General features: G+C 37.9%; 1 protein-coding gene across 8 annotated transcripts in view; it reads left to right on the forward strand.

Moving 5' to 3' along the window:
- Positions 1–18071, forward strand: part of TRIP12 (thyroid hormone receptor interactor 12) — an 83476-nt gene that overhangs the window by 31388 nt on the left and 34017 nt on the right. For 6 of the 8 annotated variants that reach the window (XM_075507273.1, XM_075507278.1, XM_075507279.1 and 3 more), the window contains exons 3-6: positions 6676–6801; positions 7768–8567; positions 16185–16290; positions 17558–17694. In XM_075507273.1, the coding sequence (XP_075363388.1) occupies positions 6676–6801; positions 7768–8567; positions 16185–16290; positions 17558–17694 (1169 nt within the window). The remainder of the gene's footprint in view (positions 1–6675; positions 6802–7767; positions 8568–16184; positions 16291–17557; positions 17695–18071) is intronic. The other 2 variants (XM_075507280.1, XM_075507281.1) reach the window with 1 other exon arrangement.

The following is an 18071-nucleotide window of genomic DNA, read 5'->3' on the forward strand; positions in this document are numbered from 1 at the left end:
TGATACACACTGCTTTGGCTGCTATATTTAAAAAAAAAAGCGACCCCACCCCAATACAGCTTTCCTTACATTAGTTTTTTTGGGATACTTGAGACACTAACTTATTTCCAGTCTCTCGCATTTGTCATCCATAAAGTCAAATTCTTCAATTCCAGCTGTAAAATCATTTAAATAAAACAAACTGTGGAAAGACCAGTTTCAATAATATGCTCATATTGTGCAAATAACTGTGAACTTAGGATGCATCTATGTTAGTATTTTAGTTGGAGTTGGGAATGTTCTTTTGAAGCAAATCTGTCATCCTTACCTGCTGTGCTTTGCCTAACATAATGGAATGGTTTTGCAGCACTTGAATTGGAATCTTTTTGGATGAAACTAAACTGGAAGTTGTGCTCTAGGAGAGCAGTTCATGCATCCTGGTCACTTGTGGTTGTAATGTGTTCTGCTTTGAAGTAGAAATCATTGAAATGCATAGATAGTGGACGTCAGTCCTTAATGGCAAATATCTTGCTTTACAAATTTTCTTCTGTTGATCTGCGCTACTTGTTGATGTAGTTGATAGATAGTATGAGACTTTATTCAGCCACTTTATTAGAGGCATGTGTTTCTTAAAAACCAAAACCAATACATCCCCCCCCCCCCCCCCAAAAAAAAAGAAAACCCCAAAAAACCAAAAAAAACCCAAACAAAAAAAACCCAAACCTAGTATTGTAGAGGGAATTAAGCAGTAATGTGTGTTTGTAGGGGGTTGTTGCTTCATGCCTAAAATTAGCCACAAAGTTTATAAGCAAACTTAAGGGCCACACCTTCTAAAGTGTTGGAGAAGGTTACTTCAGTTTGGTCATAGATATGCAACCATAACCCTTTGAGCAAGGACAAGTTTCAATACTGTCTGAACTTGTGTACTTGATTACATTTCTGCTTTGTATAAATAGCTTTCTAAATGCTGGAAATGCAACAGCTTTTTTCTTAAAGCTTTCTTGTGGCTAAGGTGCATGCATTTTCAAAACACTAAGTGACAAAAACTTGGAGAGTTTGTGCAGTTTGTCACTTGTACAGTAATTTCAGACTTTGATGTGAAGTCCACTAATCTAATGTAAGTGAGTGATCATGTAGTCATTGGTAGTGTAGCCAAATGGCTTTGTAATAGCCTTAACTTTGCCTCTGCCTCTTGTGCTCTGACTGGAGTGAACACTACGATAGACTTCAGTTGAGGGAGGTGTTAAAAAAGAGAGAGGCTGGAGAATATCACTTCCAAGCTGAAATGCTAATATGTGTGTCTCTAGCCTTTTACCTTTTTGCAGCTTAAAGGTCTTTTGTTAAAACTTTATCAATTTAACTTGCTGAGCAGCTACTGTTCACTTGCATGAAGACTTTGGAAATCCCAAACTCCTCTCTGGTCTAGTATGTAAAACATAAATGCAGAATCTTCCTCCTGTGAGATTTAATACTGGCAGATTTGGCTTAACCTGGAAGCAGCAATGCAAACCCATTTTCTTCTAGACTGTACTTATTTCATGTCACCCTAATAACATCAATACTTGCAGTCAAAATGAGCGGGGGAAGCCAATGATGTGTTTTCTGCTGGAGTTTTACTAGCAGTTTCACACTCAACACAGTAACTTGATAGGAGCTTTGAGTGTTTGATTTTTTTTTTTACAGTTGCATTTGTTTAAAAAAAAAAAAACGATGCTAGGCTCACAGCGTAGAAAGATTGTTGCAGCACAAATTGGAAGTAAATTTAGCATCTACGATGTGTGCTTTTCTCTAAAAGAAGCAAGTGTTGTGTGTTTGAAAACAGATGTGTAAACTGCTGTTTTCCCCCCCTGTGCAGGCACATAACCAGACTGGCCTTGGTGAAGTTGGACTAATGTGATTCTTCACTTTCCTGTTGTCAGTAGTGATGTTGAAATAACTTTGTGCTTTGGATGACTTTCTGCTGTTGTGGATATTATAGTTCTTACTGGCTCTAATACCGGATTGAAAAGTATTCAGTGTTGTCATCCTAAATTAGAATTACTGTTACGATGGCACCTTCCTAACTGTTCCCTTGTCTGAACTATCTCTTCCAGCACTTTCCATTGAAGGATGACTCTTTGCAGGTTTGTAAGGAAGCAATAATGATACTAAAGCTTCCCTTTGCAGCAGTAAACCAAAGAGGAGTGGGAAGCAGATGCATTAATGAGAGCACTCTTTTCATGGGGGCAGGAGGAGGGGGTGGAAGGTACTTACTGTCACTCTCTTAACTCTCTATCTACATTGTCACTATGTGTGTTGAGGAATTGTGCTTGAAGTTCCTTAATGGCTTAAGTTCCCAGTGATGCCATAGTATTTACTTTGAATGGGAGCAATTTGGAAGTGATATTGTGAGACGCACAATAAGATTTTTTTTTTCTGAAAGTGGTGAAGTTGACTGTTCCTTTCAATTGTGAGCAATGTTTCAGTATATTGGTATGGAGTAATGGAAGTGGTCTTATGTACTAGAACTATTTACTAGTGCTGCAAAAAGTTTTTTTTAGTGGCATGAAATGACAGCGGCGCTTATCTTTTTATCTGCATATTGTCACTCTTCTGAAATCTTTAGGAACAGCAGTAGTATAAGTAGGATATCATCAATTTGACATAAATCACTGCTGTGCTGTTGCAGTTGTGTATGAAAGTATGATACTTCTATGAATTTTAATGTTTTGGAATATAATATATACATGTTCTTGTGCATTTGGGATTGAAGGCTAGATGAGAATTAAGAGATCCTTGTTAGCTGCATAGAGGACACTGGTATAAGCAGAATCTGGAAAACACTTTGGACTGACCTTTTTCAAATACTAAAGCGAGAAGAATGCTTTTGTCAGTTATACTACTTTTATTCTGAACAGGATTGGGTTTTGGACCAGTCTTGATAATATGCTAACTGTTAACATCTTACCTGAGACTTGTGTAAAAACTAAATTTAATGTTTGAATCAGTGGGGAAGACAGGTGGAGTATTTCTGAGGAGAGAAAGTAGGGTGTGTTTACACAGCTTATTTCATCTGTGCTATTGCTTTTTTTAATCTCACTTTTGACAGAAGTAAAAAGGTGTTTAGTTTTGTAGAATGCATATTTGGAAGCATTTAATACCTCACTCTCAGCTGCTGAGGAACATGACTTGGATGAAACACTTTGTTTATTAACTAACTTCAAAAGGTATGGTTTTTTAATATGCACAGAGTAACTCTTTGAGGACAGGTTGTAGTTGGTTCTTTTTATTATGGCTTTGCTAAGGATGGCTAAGGGCTGGAGGTTTCCATGAGATTGTTTATATAAACACTGCAAACTAAATGGTGGGTCACTTGTCAACTTCTGTTAAGTGTGTTACTCTGAACTGAGTGTTTGCCTGTGAATTAAAATGTGTATCAGCAGACAGCTTTGCCCAGTTGAGTGAAGCCTTGGAGTGGGTTATGAAACTGTCTTTAAGTTGGGGGGAGGGTGGGATTGGGGGGGGGGGGGGCAAGAAAAAACAAACAAACAAACCCAGAACAACACTTTAAAGTGCAACAAGTGCTCAGTCTTCCTGTACCTGCCCCTGCAAATGGAAGTGGACAAATACAAGCTCATAAATACTTACCTTATCATTTTTCATCATTAATGAGGAACTTAGCCTCTCAAAATACTTGTTGCTAGAATATTTGTTTCAATGAAGCTTCTGAATGAATGATACTTTAATGGAAAAGAATAAAGAGCTTGTAACTGGGTAAGTTACGAGTGAAAAGCCTTGAATTACGGTCAAAAGTACAGGTAGCTTACAACCTTTAAAAGAATCAATCTTCCAGCTGCCATGTACCTTTCATAGCACTTAGTTCTCCAAGTGTTACTCTTTTTGTTTCTAGCTCATCAGACTATTCTGACTACCTTTGTATGCAAGTTAACTTTTAACGAGACCTTAAGCAAGCTGTCACAACCTTAATATAAATTGGGACGATGATACTTGTTAGTTGGTGTACAGTTAAAGTTCTTTTAACTTAATCCTACAGTCTCTCCAAATTGTCAGTCTGCTTGCCATCGTATAAATCTTATAGAAGGGGGAGTTAATGTCATGCTCCTTTTAACTGATATGCTACTGCATGTACAGTTGCTATTGTCCTGTGTACCTTCTCTTTGCAACACATGCAAAGTGAATGATTAAACTCAAAGAATGAGAAGTGAGAGCACAGTAGGTCTTTAAAAATAAAATAATAAAAAAAAATCCTAATCAGTTTTGACTCCCCATTTTTTATGTTTCTAGTGTAACCTTTCTGCTCTGGCTATGAGTGTTATTTCTGCTGATAGTTTGATGGATAAAGAAAATAAAGCAAATGCAAAAAGTCTGCATGATACAGTATTCATGATCCCCAGGATATTGTTGTAGCTTTATTGGTCCACATAAATTGGACATTGGTATGAAATTATGTTTGTAAAACTTGCAAGAACCTCTGAAGGGTTTAAAGGTGGAAGGGGGGAAGCCTGGAACAAGTGGAAACTCTTCAGTGTGTGATTTAAGTACTTGATGTTTTGTTATATTGGTTTAGCTATATTTTAGTTGAAAAGCTCTTCAATTATTTATGTTCTGTGAATACTTAAAGCACTAAGTTGAATCCAGTTCTAATCAAAGTAAACAAAAAATTTTTAAGGGAAAATAACCTTTTAAAATATACTTCAGAATAAATGAACCCTGATCAGTAAGCTTACATAAAAAAAAAAAGAGATTCCTGCTAAGTGTAAATTATGTAATAACTTCTGTTACTCCCATAATGAAAACATTTCAAGGGGAAAATTAAATTTCACGCCTTAATCATTTGTTGGGAAAAGGAAAATCCAAACACTCAGAATTTTGTGAAACGTTCCCAAGTTTACCTTGATGGAGTTTGCTATTGTGAGCTAAAGATCTAACTTTTATTTCGCTTGCTTTTGATAGTAAAAATGATTTCTTCTAGTATGAGAAATAAAAACAAATTACTGCAGTATGGAGAAGATGCTGTTCCTTTAATCTTTTCAGACTATTATGCTTTTGGAAAGATGAGCCTATGTGCTGTCTAGGTGCATTCATCTATTTGAGTAACTGAGTAAATGAAAATACTTCGGAAGAAAACAGAGGAAGGAAAGTTATCAAGAAAAAACAGTCATATTACTGAAGTTTTACCATTTCGACTCTGAGCAAATTATCATGTGGTTATCACTTAGGTGATTAGTCTTGGTACTTTTTTCCTACTAAGGTTTATGTTTAAGTTTGTATTGAAATCCTTAAGAGGATGGTGAAACTTTCTGGTCAATAGCAGGCTTATCTCTGCCTTTGCTACTAGATTTCTGGCATTTGGTTGGAAGAATCTATTTGAAAGCTTGTGGGACTCTTCTACCTCTTCCACTTACTTTTTGGCCTAAACTTTTTGATGTTTGGGGTCATGGGTTGGGTTTGGGGTCATGGGCTGGAGCAGGACACTTAAATCTGAATTCTGCATTTCTCCCCTTCCCCCATATGATTCAAGGATGTTTGCATAGCTCAGCTCAAAGGACTGGATAGGCTGGGTTAATAGCATATAAGTGCAGTTCTTTAACTTTGAAACATTGCTTCTTCCAGCATTAATACTAGGCTAGTTTAAGGTTTCATAAAGGTTAGTGGTGCTTTGGGTTTCTGCATAGGTAGGATATGAGCAGTAGAGCTTTCCTGGTGACAGCTGGGTCAAAAGTGTGTTTTATCCAGGGAAGTACAAGTGAGATGTCTCTTGCCTTAGCAATTATTTATACTCTGCTGTTTTAAATGCTGATGAGCTGTCTCTTCTGAGTCTTGCAGATGGTAATTCTCACTGGTTTTGAAAATAGATGTGGAATATGTGAAGATGTAACTTAAGTCTTAAATTTTATCTATGGTATAGTATGATCTTTGTCCTCCAGTCAGAGCTCATACAATAAACAATTTTTTTTGCATGCAGCTGAAAGCTGCTTGGAAGACCTCTAGTAGCTTATCTATGTGAAACTCATTCCTTTCTCTGACATCACAGGTTTCCTGGTCTCATCTGGCTGGCTGCATCAGTAGCATGCATTTCTTCATTCCTCTTACTTCAGCTGTTACCAAACAGCTCTCAATCCTTCGATTTGGTGGATATGCAGCCAGAAAGTAACTGGCAGGTTTGAACTTTCCTACTGAGTGGAACTGGTTGCATTTCCATTCCGAGCATTTGATTTTCTTAAACTGAAGAGCAAAGAGACAAACTTGTAAACACTCGTAACTGGATAAAGTCTTAATGCATGGAATCTTGAGGTTGATGAGTGTATGTCTGTTTCTGGGAAGAGGCCTTTGATGGGTGCTCTAGTCTTGTGCCTTACTGTGCTAGCTTAATGCTTAAGTGAATAATTCAGTAATCTTGCACACTAGAAAAATTTGAATTTATCTGCACAGCTCAGGTGTGAGAAGATGTCTTATTCATTTAAAATGACTAAATAATTGTGTGCTTTACAAAACAGTTACACTGGTAGTGATTTGTAACTGCACCAGGTGATTCTTTTGAAATATTGCTTTAATGTTAGGGGTTGATATGGAAAAGTTTGAAGCTGTAAACTAATATTTGTAAATGGTCCGAAAAATAAATAATAATTCCACCTACAGGCTTGTATCTGTATCTTGGAATCCTGATAGCTTTCTGTTTTGACTTTCTGCTGACAGGTCACATTTAGGGCAGGCAAAACATAAGGCACATAACCCTCCTGAGAGTAGAAAATCTATTTCAAAGACACCCAAAGTGCAGTCTAATACTACTTCTGAGCAGTCCAAGGGACACTTTTCTAAAAGGTAATTGCACTTCATATTCGTATGTTAACCAGTGTTATCTGCACTTCACAACTGTGTATAATATATCTAGTTATACAGAGTTCTTATAAAATATACGACTAAGAGATTTTTAACTAATCTAGGTATTGCGTTCAGTGGATATATTTCAGTGTTTCACATTCTGTTTGTGTTTTGTTTTTCTAATTCACCAACTAAGACCATTCCATCAGTGATGGGGAGGAAATGATTTCTGCATAACTAGTCCTGGAATACTTGCAAGGTCTTTCTCCCCTTTTCCCACTTCATGTTGGGGGAAGGTTGCCCAAGGAGTTCTGAGAAATGTCCAGTATTAATTGAAACATGATAATCTAAAGTATGCCTGTGTTCAGTAATCATCTCAGCCATGCTTTGTCTGTTCTTCATACACTTCTGCTATATACATACTGGAACAATTTTCTGTCATGTAGAAGAGAATTTTGCCATTTTTGTGTGTGATTCGTTACCTCACTTTCAAGATTGATGAGAAACTATCCTTTCATTAAGAGCCTTCCTTGAACTAGAATCCAGTTATGACTAGTTATGCATTACTGAACACTCCTTACTCTCTTGTGGAACTTATATTCTCAAACATTCAGATAATAGCTTCATGGCTTGAATTTTTTTCTTTTTAATCACTTCAACATATCTATAAAAAACATCAATAAAATCTATCCAAGTTACCTCATATCTTCCTCTTTAAAAAGAGCAGTGTACTGTGCTTTTATTTTGCAATTTATTTTAGTTTTCTTGCTAGCAAAGATTTGCAATATGACTGTTCTCATACAAGCGTGGTTTTTTTTTCTTGTTTCAATGTAAACTTAATAATCAGTGTTTCTTACCTACGGTTTCCTTTATTATTAGAGAATGTTGACATTTATCTTACAAAACTGTTGTAACTGTGACATTTCTGAAGTTCAACACTAACACTGTTCCTGCTTACTTCTACAGAGGCTGTAGTTCATCTGCTGTTTTAATACCACAACAAGAAGATCCAGAGAGAGTCAATAATTCAGAAAAGCAAAAAACGGGGCAAGTGCCTAAGAAAGACAATTCTCGAGGAGTTAAACGCAGTGCTAGTCCAGATTACAGGAGGACCAATTCTCCTAGCTCTGCTAAAAAACCCAAAGCACTTCAACACACTGAAACTTCCTTGGAAACTAACAAGCCACATACTAAATCTAAGAGAAGACACTTAGACCAAGAACAGCCGAAGTCTACACAATTACCATCAACAAGCAAGGCTCACACCAGAAAGGGTGGAGCTGCTGGTAGCTCCCGAAGTCAGAAAAGGAAAAGGACAGAGAATCTGTCTTGTATAAAGAGTGGTTCAGCAGTTGAATCAACTGGCGCTGAAGAGAAGTCAGCAAAACTCTCCAAGCTGGCTTCAAAATCGGTGACCTCAGCCAAAGCTGGGTGTAGCACCATCACTGATTCTTCTTCTTCAGCTTCCACATCCTCCTCCTCTTCTGCTGTTGCCTCTGCTTCTTCTACTGTTCCTCAGGGTGCCAGAGTGAAACAGGGAAAGGACCAGAATAAGTCTAGACGTTCCCGTTCTGCATCCAGCCCCAGTCCAAGAAGGAGTAGCAGGGACAAAGAACAGAGTAAAACAGGGGGCTCTTCAAAGTTTGACTGGGCTGCTCGATTCAGCCCAAAAGTCAGTCTCCCTAAAACAAAACTGTCTCTACCAGGCTCTTCCAAGTCGGAGACATCAAAACCTGGACCTTCAGGACTACAGGCTAAGCTAGCAAGTAAGTTTTCTTTTGTGGAAGAATAAGCATGTATGTTTTAAAATCAAGTCTTCTAAACAAATACTTCTATTGTTTTCAGGTTTCTTAGGATCTTCTTAGAGAAATTAACTTTTAGTGTGTTCTGCTGAGCTTTTAAGTAAAGCTATGACTGAAGCTATATACAGCTAAAGCAAATGATTTAAGTACAGTCAGTGTTCTATAAGTTTAAGTTGCTTCTCTGTCTTGCAGATCAATTTTAAAAATAAAATATATGCAAAATTGTTGGATGTCATGATGGGCACATATATGTTATAAAACTGTCTTGATTATATTCCTCCTGTCAGATTTTTTTCTCATTTTCTTAAGCTTTCTGTCCCCAAGTGGGAATGATAAATGCTGGAGAACAAGTAGATAATACGTGGTTCCTTGTTTCAGGCCCACTTCCCTAATTTTTCCTTACTGTGAGAATCTATTATGTTACTTTAAGAACAGTAATCTTTTAAACCTAGTGTACCTAGTGCCTGGGATGTTAGTCACTATCTTTTAAATTGTTCCTGTAAAATATGTCTCCTCTCTGGTGCTGAATTTGAATAGCAGGTACAATTCTTGGACGTTGTCACTAAGAAATATAGGCTGTCTCCAAGCAGAGCACCTGCTTGCTAGTGTACTTGTAGCTCTGTTGCCTTGACCAAAATTTTTTTGAAATGCATTATGCTGCCTTTGTATGTACTGTATGATTTACTTACAGCATGTATTCTCTAAAACTTGATTTAAGAAGTTGGATTCCTAAGCTTGCTTACTGTTGTTCCTTTACCTAGACATGATCATAAGTAGCCTGTCCCAACTTGGGCATGTCTATAGCTAATACTAATGCAGGAAGTATGTGAAATAAACAGGAGCAACTGGATGTCGTCTTATATAATCGAAATAGATTTAATTGACCTAACAGGCTTGTTTTGGATAACTTGTATGACTGGAGTATTGATTCTGGAATGACCTAACCTAATTGAGGAAGAACGGCATTGGGGAATGGGAGAGGAGTTACTTTCATTATAGCAAGGTTTTATCTACCTGCTCCATGGTTCAAGACTTACTGGGTTATGAATTCCAGAGTAAAAAACTCTGAACTTGCACAGGGTGGAGCAAGGGGGAAGTGGGTAGGAATCGGGCAAGAATGGGACTGACCAACAAGTTCTTACCTAGGTCTGTCCTTGTTAGAGACAACTTCTTAGCAATGAAGAAAAGCAACAGGGAGGAGAAAGAATTTACCTCCAACAAGTGAACAACGAGAAGGTGAAGGCAGAGGGTAATTTATGTGACAAGCTACAAAATTTCAGCAAGGAGTGAGAAGAGGAAGGGTGGGATAGCACAAGGGGGGATGGGAGGTGTTGAGTAGCTTGAAAAACAGTATTGAGAATATGAGCCTAAACTGCCTCCACAAAAAATGTACTGAGAAAGCCAGCTTGATTAGCTTTAGCTCTTCCATGACCTGAAAGTCATCTTTTTTGCGAAAGATAAACTTAAGTTGAACTAAAACATTGAAGTATATGTCACAAAACCAAGGTGGTAGGGACTATAGGTATGTGTGTGTATGTATAAAAAGTCACTGGTAAGAGGCACAAAGCATAGTGAGAAACATTTCTAGACTCAATAGAGGTTAAAGTTACTTTCTCTATAGGTGGTGTCCCAATTGGGGGGTGGGGGTGGGGTGGGGGTGTGTCGGAGTCCTAACAGGTGATACTAGGAAGTCTAAAATGTCTAATGCCTCTATATTACTGTAGATTATAGGAAAACTTATTCCAATGGCTGTTACATTGTATATAATTGATCAGAGTAAATGATTATACTGAATATCACTAAGAATAAGAACTCGACCTAGAATAGAAGAAAAGTGTTAAACTTCGTATTTTCAGATAGTCTCAGCCTTTCAAATAGTGCATTAGAGCTCTTTGACAACAGATTGAAGTGATCTTGGAATCAATAGTGACTATTGTTAGCTTAGCCCTTCTTTTTAAAAAAGAGAAAATAACTTGTCTGTCAGACAGCTTTACTAACTCAAATATTGGGACAAATTTGAAATATTTTAACAAAATAGGCATGTTGGATAATGCTGAGAAGTGTCAAGAAAATATTAAGAAAATAAACCCCCAGGGTAGACTTTTAAGGAAGAATGGGTAAGTTCAAATCTATTTTCTGTAGCAAGTTAGTACTCTTAGAGGATAAGGGAGCAGAAGTAGGTGATTTTTTACACAAATATTAACACCCCTAAAGCTTTCTAAAGCAGTAAGACAAACAGTGATCTAGATTAAATTATTGAGGCATACACCCCTCTGCCTGGAAATTTGTCCTTAGAAGTCATAGTAATCCTATGTAGAAAGTGAAAGCTAAAACTCAGTAGGCTTGTATGGGGGTATAATAGGAGACAGATGTTTGAAGGAGTTTGAAATAGGGCTTATAGAACTAGTGGGAGACAAAAAACAAGCATGCAAACATAACTGTGTAAGGAACTAGAAAAACTTCAGGAAAAATGATGGGGGGGGAGTGGTTCTAGGAAGAAAAGTGGGAGGAGAGGGGAGATTATTCTGGCTAACATACTGTCAGTCATGTTTATGTAAATGCAATGCTGTTCACTTCTGGGTATTGCAGTTCAGGAAGTACAAGAAGAATTCTTAGTAGTTGTGATCTTTGAAGGAAAAACTAGAAGAGCTGAGCTGACTTACTCTACTGAAGAGAAGAATGAGGAGAGACATGGTTGCCATCTTTGCAGAAGCTTTTCACATATTGGAGGGGAATGCACTGAGGTTTCTTGTCCAGTCCTCACTGGATAATTAATAGGTGTTAAATACAGCCAAGGTGAATTCAGGGTCTTCAGCTACACAGCAGTCTGTGTAACTGAGCAGTGACATCACTGAATAACAGCTATAGAATTTGTTGGAAGAATAAAAACAGGCTAGACTAAAGGTTTTTTCACCTCTATTTTTTTGTAGCTAAATATTTCTTGATGATGGAAAAAAAGGCACAAGCTTTTTGTTTTACTCCCTTGATTTGACTATTTTCACATCCCTTTCAAGCCCTATATTTTGTAGGGGCTTTTTAAATGTTGCGAATTGGGTCATCTCACTGATTACGTAATAATATAAAAACAAGCTTAATTATGTCTCCATTATTAGGGAAATTTCTGCTGCCCTTTGTGTAGTGTCTTGTGGCCCTTAAATAGGAAGAAGCTGGCAATGATGGCTGGGACAGTGCTGAGAGCAGGGTAACTTTGGGTAGCTGTCCCTGACTGAGAAGCCTCTACTTAATACTTTAAGATTTGGAGGGCTGGCAAAATTATTGGGATACACTGAAGAGCCACATGGTCGTGAACACGGAGCGTGAATGGTGTATAACTCCTGGCTTCAAGGGATTTGGCAGAGGTGAGGGAGAAAAGAATCTGAAAATAGCTCTGAATTAGTTTATTTGGGATTGTGGGTGACAGTGCTGTCTGTGATGGTCATTAGAGCCTTAGAGTTGTGGCCTTGGGATTGAGGAAATATACCAAGTATCTCCAAGCTAGTCATCTTAATTGCAGTGATGGGCTGTGTGGGGTTATAATCAAGAGCTGGAGGGGAATAGTGGAGTATTAGAATGATAGGAGGTTGTCTTGCCTTCCCCTGCCACAGCTATTTTCACCCTATTTTTATTGCGTGAGGAGGAGAGCAGCCCAACACAGGAGCCAATCTGAAGTCTAAACTTCCAGTCCTAACAAGTAAATCTCTACTGATTATCTTTTTGAACTGCAGATAAAGGGCTTTCCAGGTTATGGACTGTGAAAATTTGCCTAAGTTTGTTTTGGCTTGGGTAATACACTTAGACTTAAAATAAGTGAATGCAGTACAGCTGCATTCAGAACTTGTTTCTTTCATGCAACAGAAAATGCCTTTAAAAAAAGCTGACCAGTAAACACACTTAAATGTGAAGATATTCTTAAGATTTTTTTCGTTTGATTTCTGTTAGACTGCGCTGTTTCAGGTTTAGCCCGTTTGGGTCTATTTTCCCTCAGAGTCATTAACATGAGTGTTTAGCATGCAAATAGGATGATGTCAGGGCATAAGTAATATATCTGTTGGCCATAAGGAAACCTATGCCACTGCTTTAATTCTGAAGTTTACATCTGAAGTTTTTGCAGTTGATGAATATGAACTGCTTAAACCTAATTTTCTTTAGGTTTACTGGAAGACCATCTCTGTTCATAACTTTTACTAGCTCTTTGAAACAGATCTCTTGATGATAGCTCGATATATTACAGAAATAGTGCTGAATAAACAACTTCTGGAGATGAACATCAAACCAGTTCCCCTGAAAGTCCTTGCTGTCTGTCTGTGGCAGCATGACTGGTGCTTTCTTTTGTCAGGCAGTCACAGGGCATCTCATCCCATCTCTCTGAATGCTGGTTGTGCCCTGTTTACCAATGAAGGCTTGGGGCTGTTAACCTCCTGCAACTCCTATACATACAGGACTCTCAGTTGGGAGGCCACACTGGCAGTGTGTTAAGGGGGAGATCAAATTTTGATGACAATGTGAGTGAAAGGAAGAAGGTTCAGTCTTATACTGAAGAAATTAGCAGTCCTGAGCTTATGGTATTGAGAAGACTCAAAGGATTTGCAAAAGGTGCAGGTGGTAAGATTGACTTAAGAAGCCACCTTAAACAACAAACTTTAAGGGCAAAGAGTTGCATTGGACAGCAGGAAGGGAACAAGCTCTGAGAAGTCTTTTGTTGCTTCCTTTTTAGCCTTTGAAATTCAGCAAGGGAGGTGGAAGCTCATATGTGCCCTGGGTAGATACATCAGAGGTAGAGAAATAAAGACTTGGGAAAAGAGAAACATGCAAAAAGATCTGACAAGTAGAACGCTCTTTCTGAGCAGCAGGAGAAAATGAGCTCAACTTTTCTGGGTGCTCAGGCTGTGATGTATTCTGCAGCTTATCCACCAAGTGGTAACTGGGTAACTCTTTACATTCTCTAAAACCCTCTTACTGAGGTAATTCAGTTTAAAGAGATGGCTCAGCTAATGCCTTTTACAGAAAAGGAGAACCCATTTCATAGCTTCATTGCCCTACTACTTCATGGTGTCTGTGCTCATCTGACCTGTGTTAAGCAAGCTCAGCTCACCAAACTGGCAGAATACCATCAGAACAAGAAAGTGTATCAGGTGTGTGCAGTTTGTGCATCTTGGGATTGGTTTGGGGACAATAAGACATGAGTGAGTGTACCATACTGTTAAACAACAGTAAGCTGTTAAGCTAGCTCTGCTGTTTTGTGAAACCTTTGCCCTTAGCAGAAATTCTATTCTTGATACAAGTTAAGTCAATCTTCACTTAGAGTGGATGTGTGGTGTCTCATTAATAGCCTACCACTAAGCTGATAGGAAGTTACTTAATACGTAGGTCTGACTACTTGAAAATGAGGACCCACAGATTTGTAGTAGTAAGTGGTGTGCTGACATAAAGAATTATGTATGAAAGAATGTATTTGTGTATTTTTCTAATGAACTCTACTGCGACAGGGTGATTAACTTATTCTTCTAAATGTAAAGCAAAAGTACATCTCACTTAGAATTTCACCATACTGTTATAGGTACTGAGTAGCCTACTTTCCCATATATGTAATATGAATTCAGAGTGGTAAACACGTTTTATCTGTGGAGTAATACAGTGCTATACCTAGTGCCAGTTAAAGCATACATTTTCTATTGTAAAATATAACCAGCTATGAGGAGAGTTTTGTTGTATCTGTGCACGTCTAGTGCTTGAGAATCTTGGATAGCTATGGCATGGGATCCTGCTAAAAATGTTTTGGACTGTTTTTGTCTTGCATCTCTACTTCATAATACACTTCTCTCTGCCCCCCCCCCCCCCCCCCCCCCGAGTGTCTTTACTGCATGTAAATAGGGTTGGAGTCATTGTGTATTTCTGTTGTAGCAATTTCAACTTAAATTTTGGTTTGAAAGCATATGTAGTAAAAATGCCACTGCTTTTTTGAATATTTGAAAAGGTTACATGTAGAACAAAATATGTACAGACCATCTGAAAATTCAAGTGGCTGGCCTGCTTCAGTTCAGTGCTTGGTGGCTGTTAAATACAGAACCTTGTTGTGTTCTTAAGGTTGCCAAATTTCTTGAGTCAGTAAGCCAGGTGTGTGGTAAATACACAAATATAAGATTAACCTTCATCTGCATGGAACTTAACTGCACACAGCATTGTGTTCCTGGGTCAGAGTATAGTGTTTGAAAGGACAGACTATTGACCAGGTCAATAATAGCTTTTCAGATCACTTTCTCTTTTCTGTTAACTATCCAGTCAGAAGCTGCATAGTTATAATTTCATCCCTCAGTACCACAACTCAGCATTCCTGGAATGTTTTATGATTAAGAAAATAGACAGGAGCCAGTTTGATAGGTACTGTGCTCAAAAACATTGCACATTTAAATATGTTTTATTTCTGCTTTGTTGCCAGAAGAGGGAGCAGTGATTTAACTTTCTCATCTTTTCAAAACAATTTACATCTATTCTAGTAATAGTATGTCTAAATTGAATGTTATGGGGTTCTCATTTATTTATTGTAGAGGCGGTGGACACACACACACACGACTGAAATGTAAAGCTGGGCCTGATAGGGATTTTAATTTTCAACACTTTAATTATCAGCGTTCTGGTTTGGAAGCTGTCATGGAATATTTCAGCCTGATGATAAGCTTGCTTATTATCTGAGAATACTGTATTACGTGGGTTTTTTCTGTGTTTGAGATTTACCTGGTTCTCTGGTGGGATGTGTCATCAGAACAATGGCTTCCTAACCTAGAGCAAATTAATATCAGTTGGGTCAGTCTTCAACAGTACAAATACTTTAAATTAAAAACCTGAGAACTCCTTTTCCAAAGCTGTGAAGATGCTTGGTTATTTGCCTCAAGGAAGACCTTATGTGACAGTGATGGGGGTTGAAGGGATGTAGTTGAAATAGGAACACAAATAATACATATGACAGATCTCAACACTGGCAGTGCTTGACTCCTGGAGGGGAGCATGGTTTTGATTTAAAGCAGTTATTTTTAAGCCATACTAATGTGAATAAAACTGACTAAAAATTATGATTCAGCTAGTGAAGAAGATTGAGTAAATCTGTGCAGCATAAACTTAAAGCTGGGGGAAAACATGTGCGACCACCACTGCCCTCCCCTGCAATGTAATTTCTTTTTCTCTCTTTATCTAAAGCTAAAGCATCTTCTTTTAAGTGTGTTAAACATCAACATGTGGAAATAATAAACTTGTGTCCCATAATGTGATATCTGGTTAGCATCAGAAAGACTTACAAGCTCTTCTGTAACTGTAGTGTGTAGGTTAGGAAAAGGTGTCTAGGTAACAACTCGGAGTTTAGTGTTACTTAACTCAAAATAATGAGTAAAAGTAAATACCTGAACCTTTCTTTTACTGGTGTAGCAGTTCAGTGTAAGGTGACTAAAAGCTGATGTGTGCTAATTGTGGTTCTTGCATAGAAGCTCTTCTTCTACGTGGAAATTTCCTGTACACAGAGGTTTCATTTCTTTGTAGAACTGCTGTGTATTTAAGGACTGATTTGCTCTCAATTCTTTACATATTGCATAGGTCTAAGAAAATCCACGAAGAAGCGCAGTGAATCACCACCTGCTGAGCTCCCCAGTTTGCGGCGGAGCACACGGCAAAAGACCACGGGCTCCTGTGCTAGCACCAGGTAAAACTTAAGATAATGAAACGTGATTGCTGTAGTGGGTTGATATTAATGTCATTTTCATGCATGAAAACTGGTCTTGTCTATCTCTTACTTTGCTTTTGTAGAAGTAGCTATAGTTTTTCAGCTTGGCAGTTAGTCTGTACACCAGTGTCATGGATAGCGCATAGAATTTGTCACTGTCAGACCTTCAATAAGTCCCTCAGCTGTGGGGGTGGAGGAAAAGAAACACCCAAAGCCAATATTACAAATTTAAGTAATCCTTTCCTTAGGGAGGTGGTGTTTAAACAGATACAAAACACTAAGAGTGCTAAGCTGCTGTCCATCATGAATAATAAAATAGATGACTCTTTTGAAAAATAGAAGACTTCATAGTACCACACAGGAGTCTGTTTAACAGTGTACATTGTTGAGCTGACTCAGCTTGTCAGCAGCTGCATCTGAACAATACTACAAATATCTAAGTATTTAATATACCTCTGATGTGGGGGAAAATTAGTCCTGAATTAATAATTTTAAACAGCTGGTAGATTAAATGGGAGGGGAGAGTAAATGTGTCTTGTGATGCAAAAAAATTTTTGTAGTTGCATATATTCTGAAGCTAGATTTATGAAGCCTTAACAAGCTTTATTTTTTTTCTTACTCCTAAACTACATTTAGTAGTTCCAGCACAACTTCTTTTCCCTCTTCCATGCCATAAAAAAAAAAAAATCTTCTGAAGTCTGATTCTGTTGTCAAGTGTGCATTTGAATTTGACTGTTTACTTTGTAGGCATATATATTTGTAATGGTGATAACAGCAGTGTTTAAAAAAGCAAATTTAAAAAGGCTTGTGTCCTCAGACTTGTTCTGGCACTGAAAACCAAGTTGAACATCAGAGTTCCCTTTGTGCCTTCAGTAGTTCAGAACTTCCTTTAAAGGCGTTTGACTGTCATCGAACTTCTCAAATGTGTACGTGATTTGTAACTAACAGTCACTTTAGTCTTGCTCATATTGACTGTTATATTTTAGTAGACTGCCTTGTCTTGAAGGGTATAATGTAAGGACCTAGCTGTAATGCATTGATATAAACAAATCACTGCCATGGTGTGGGGCAAGGAGGGTAAAGAAGAGTTGGATAATGTGAAGACCGATTCTTATGCAAATCTGTTAGTTTGTGCAACTTTGTGGTAGTTATCTACATAAATGTTATGTGGTTTTGAGTAGTCTCACATTAATAAATCTCTTGTCTTGGTTCATAAGGTCTGAAACTTTGTTTTTTGAATCTTTAGTCGGCGAGGCTCTGGCCTGGGCAAAAGAGGAGCAGCTGAAGCTCGCCGACAGGAGAAGATGGCTGATCCTGACAACAACCAGGATGGAGTTAACTCTTCAGCTGCGCGTACAGATGAGGCTCCCCAGGGAGCTGCAGGTAAGAAGAAATTCCAACTGAAGCATTTTTAGTATAGTTGCTGATGCAAAGAAGTTTGTATTTAAAAATAATTAAATGGATTAAGTTCTGGGGAGAAATTATTATTTAAGCTGATACAGCTGGTAAATAATTCTGGAAGGTTTTTGAGAGAGAGGGGCCTTTATTTTTGAATCTGATCTCTTGGATATCTGGTACATGTTTCAGTTGTACTTTTTTGTAGTCTCCAAACTATGTCCAATAAAGTAGACTTTAGTTTTCAGGCGTCTACTTTTTTTTAAAAAATATAACTTCAGCTGATGCTACATAAACTACTGTACTGCCAACTGGAGAGACACCAAACTGTTCAGAATCAGAAGGCATGCATTTACCTGTAAAAG

The sequence above is a fragment of the Mycteria americana genome, chromosome 7 (assembly GCF_035582795.1).
Source record: "Mycteria americana isolate JAX WOST 10 ecotype Jacksonville Zoo and Gardens chromosome 7, USCA_MyAme_1.0, whole genome shotgun sequence".
Lineage (NCBI taxonomy): Eukaryota > Metazoa > Chordata > Aves > Ciconiiformes > Ciconiidae > Mycteria > Mycteria americana.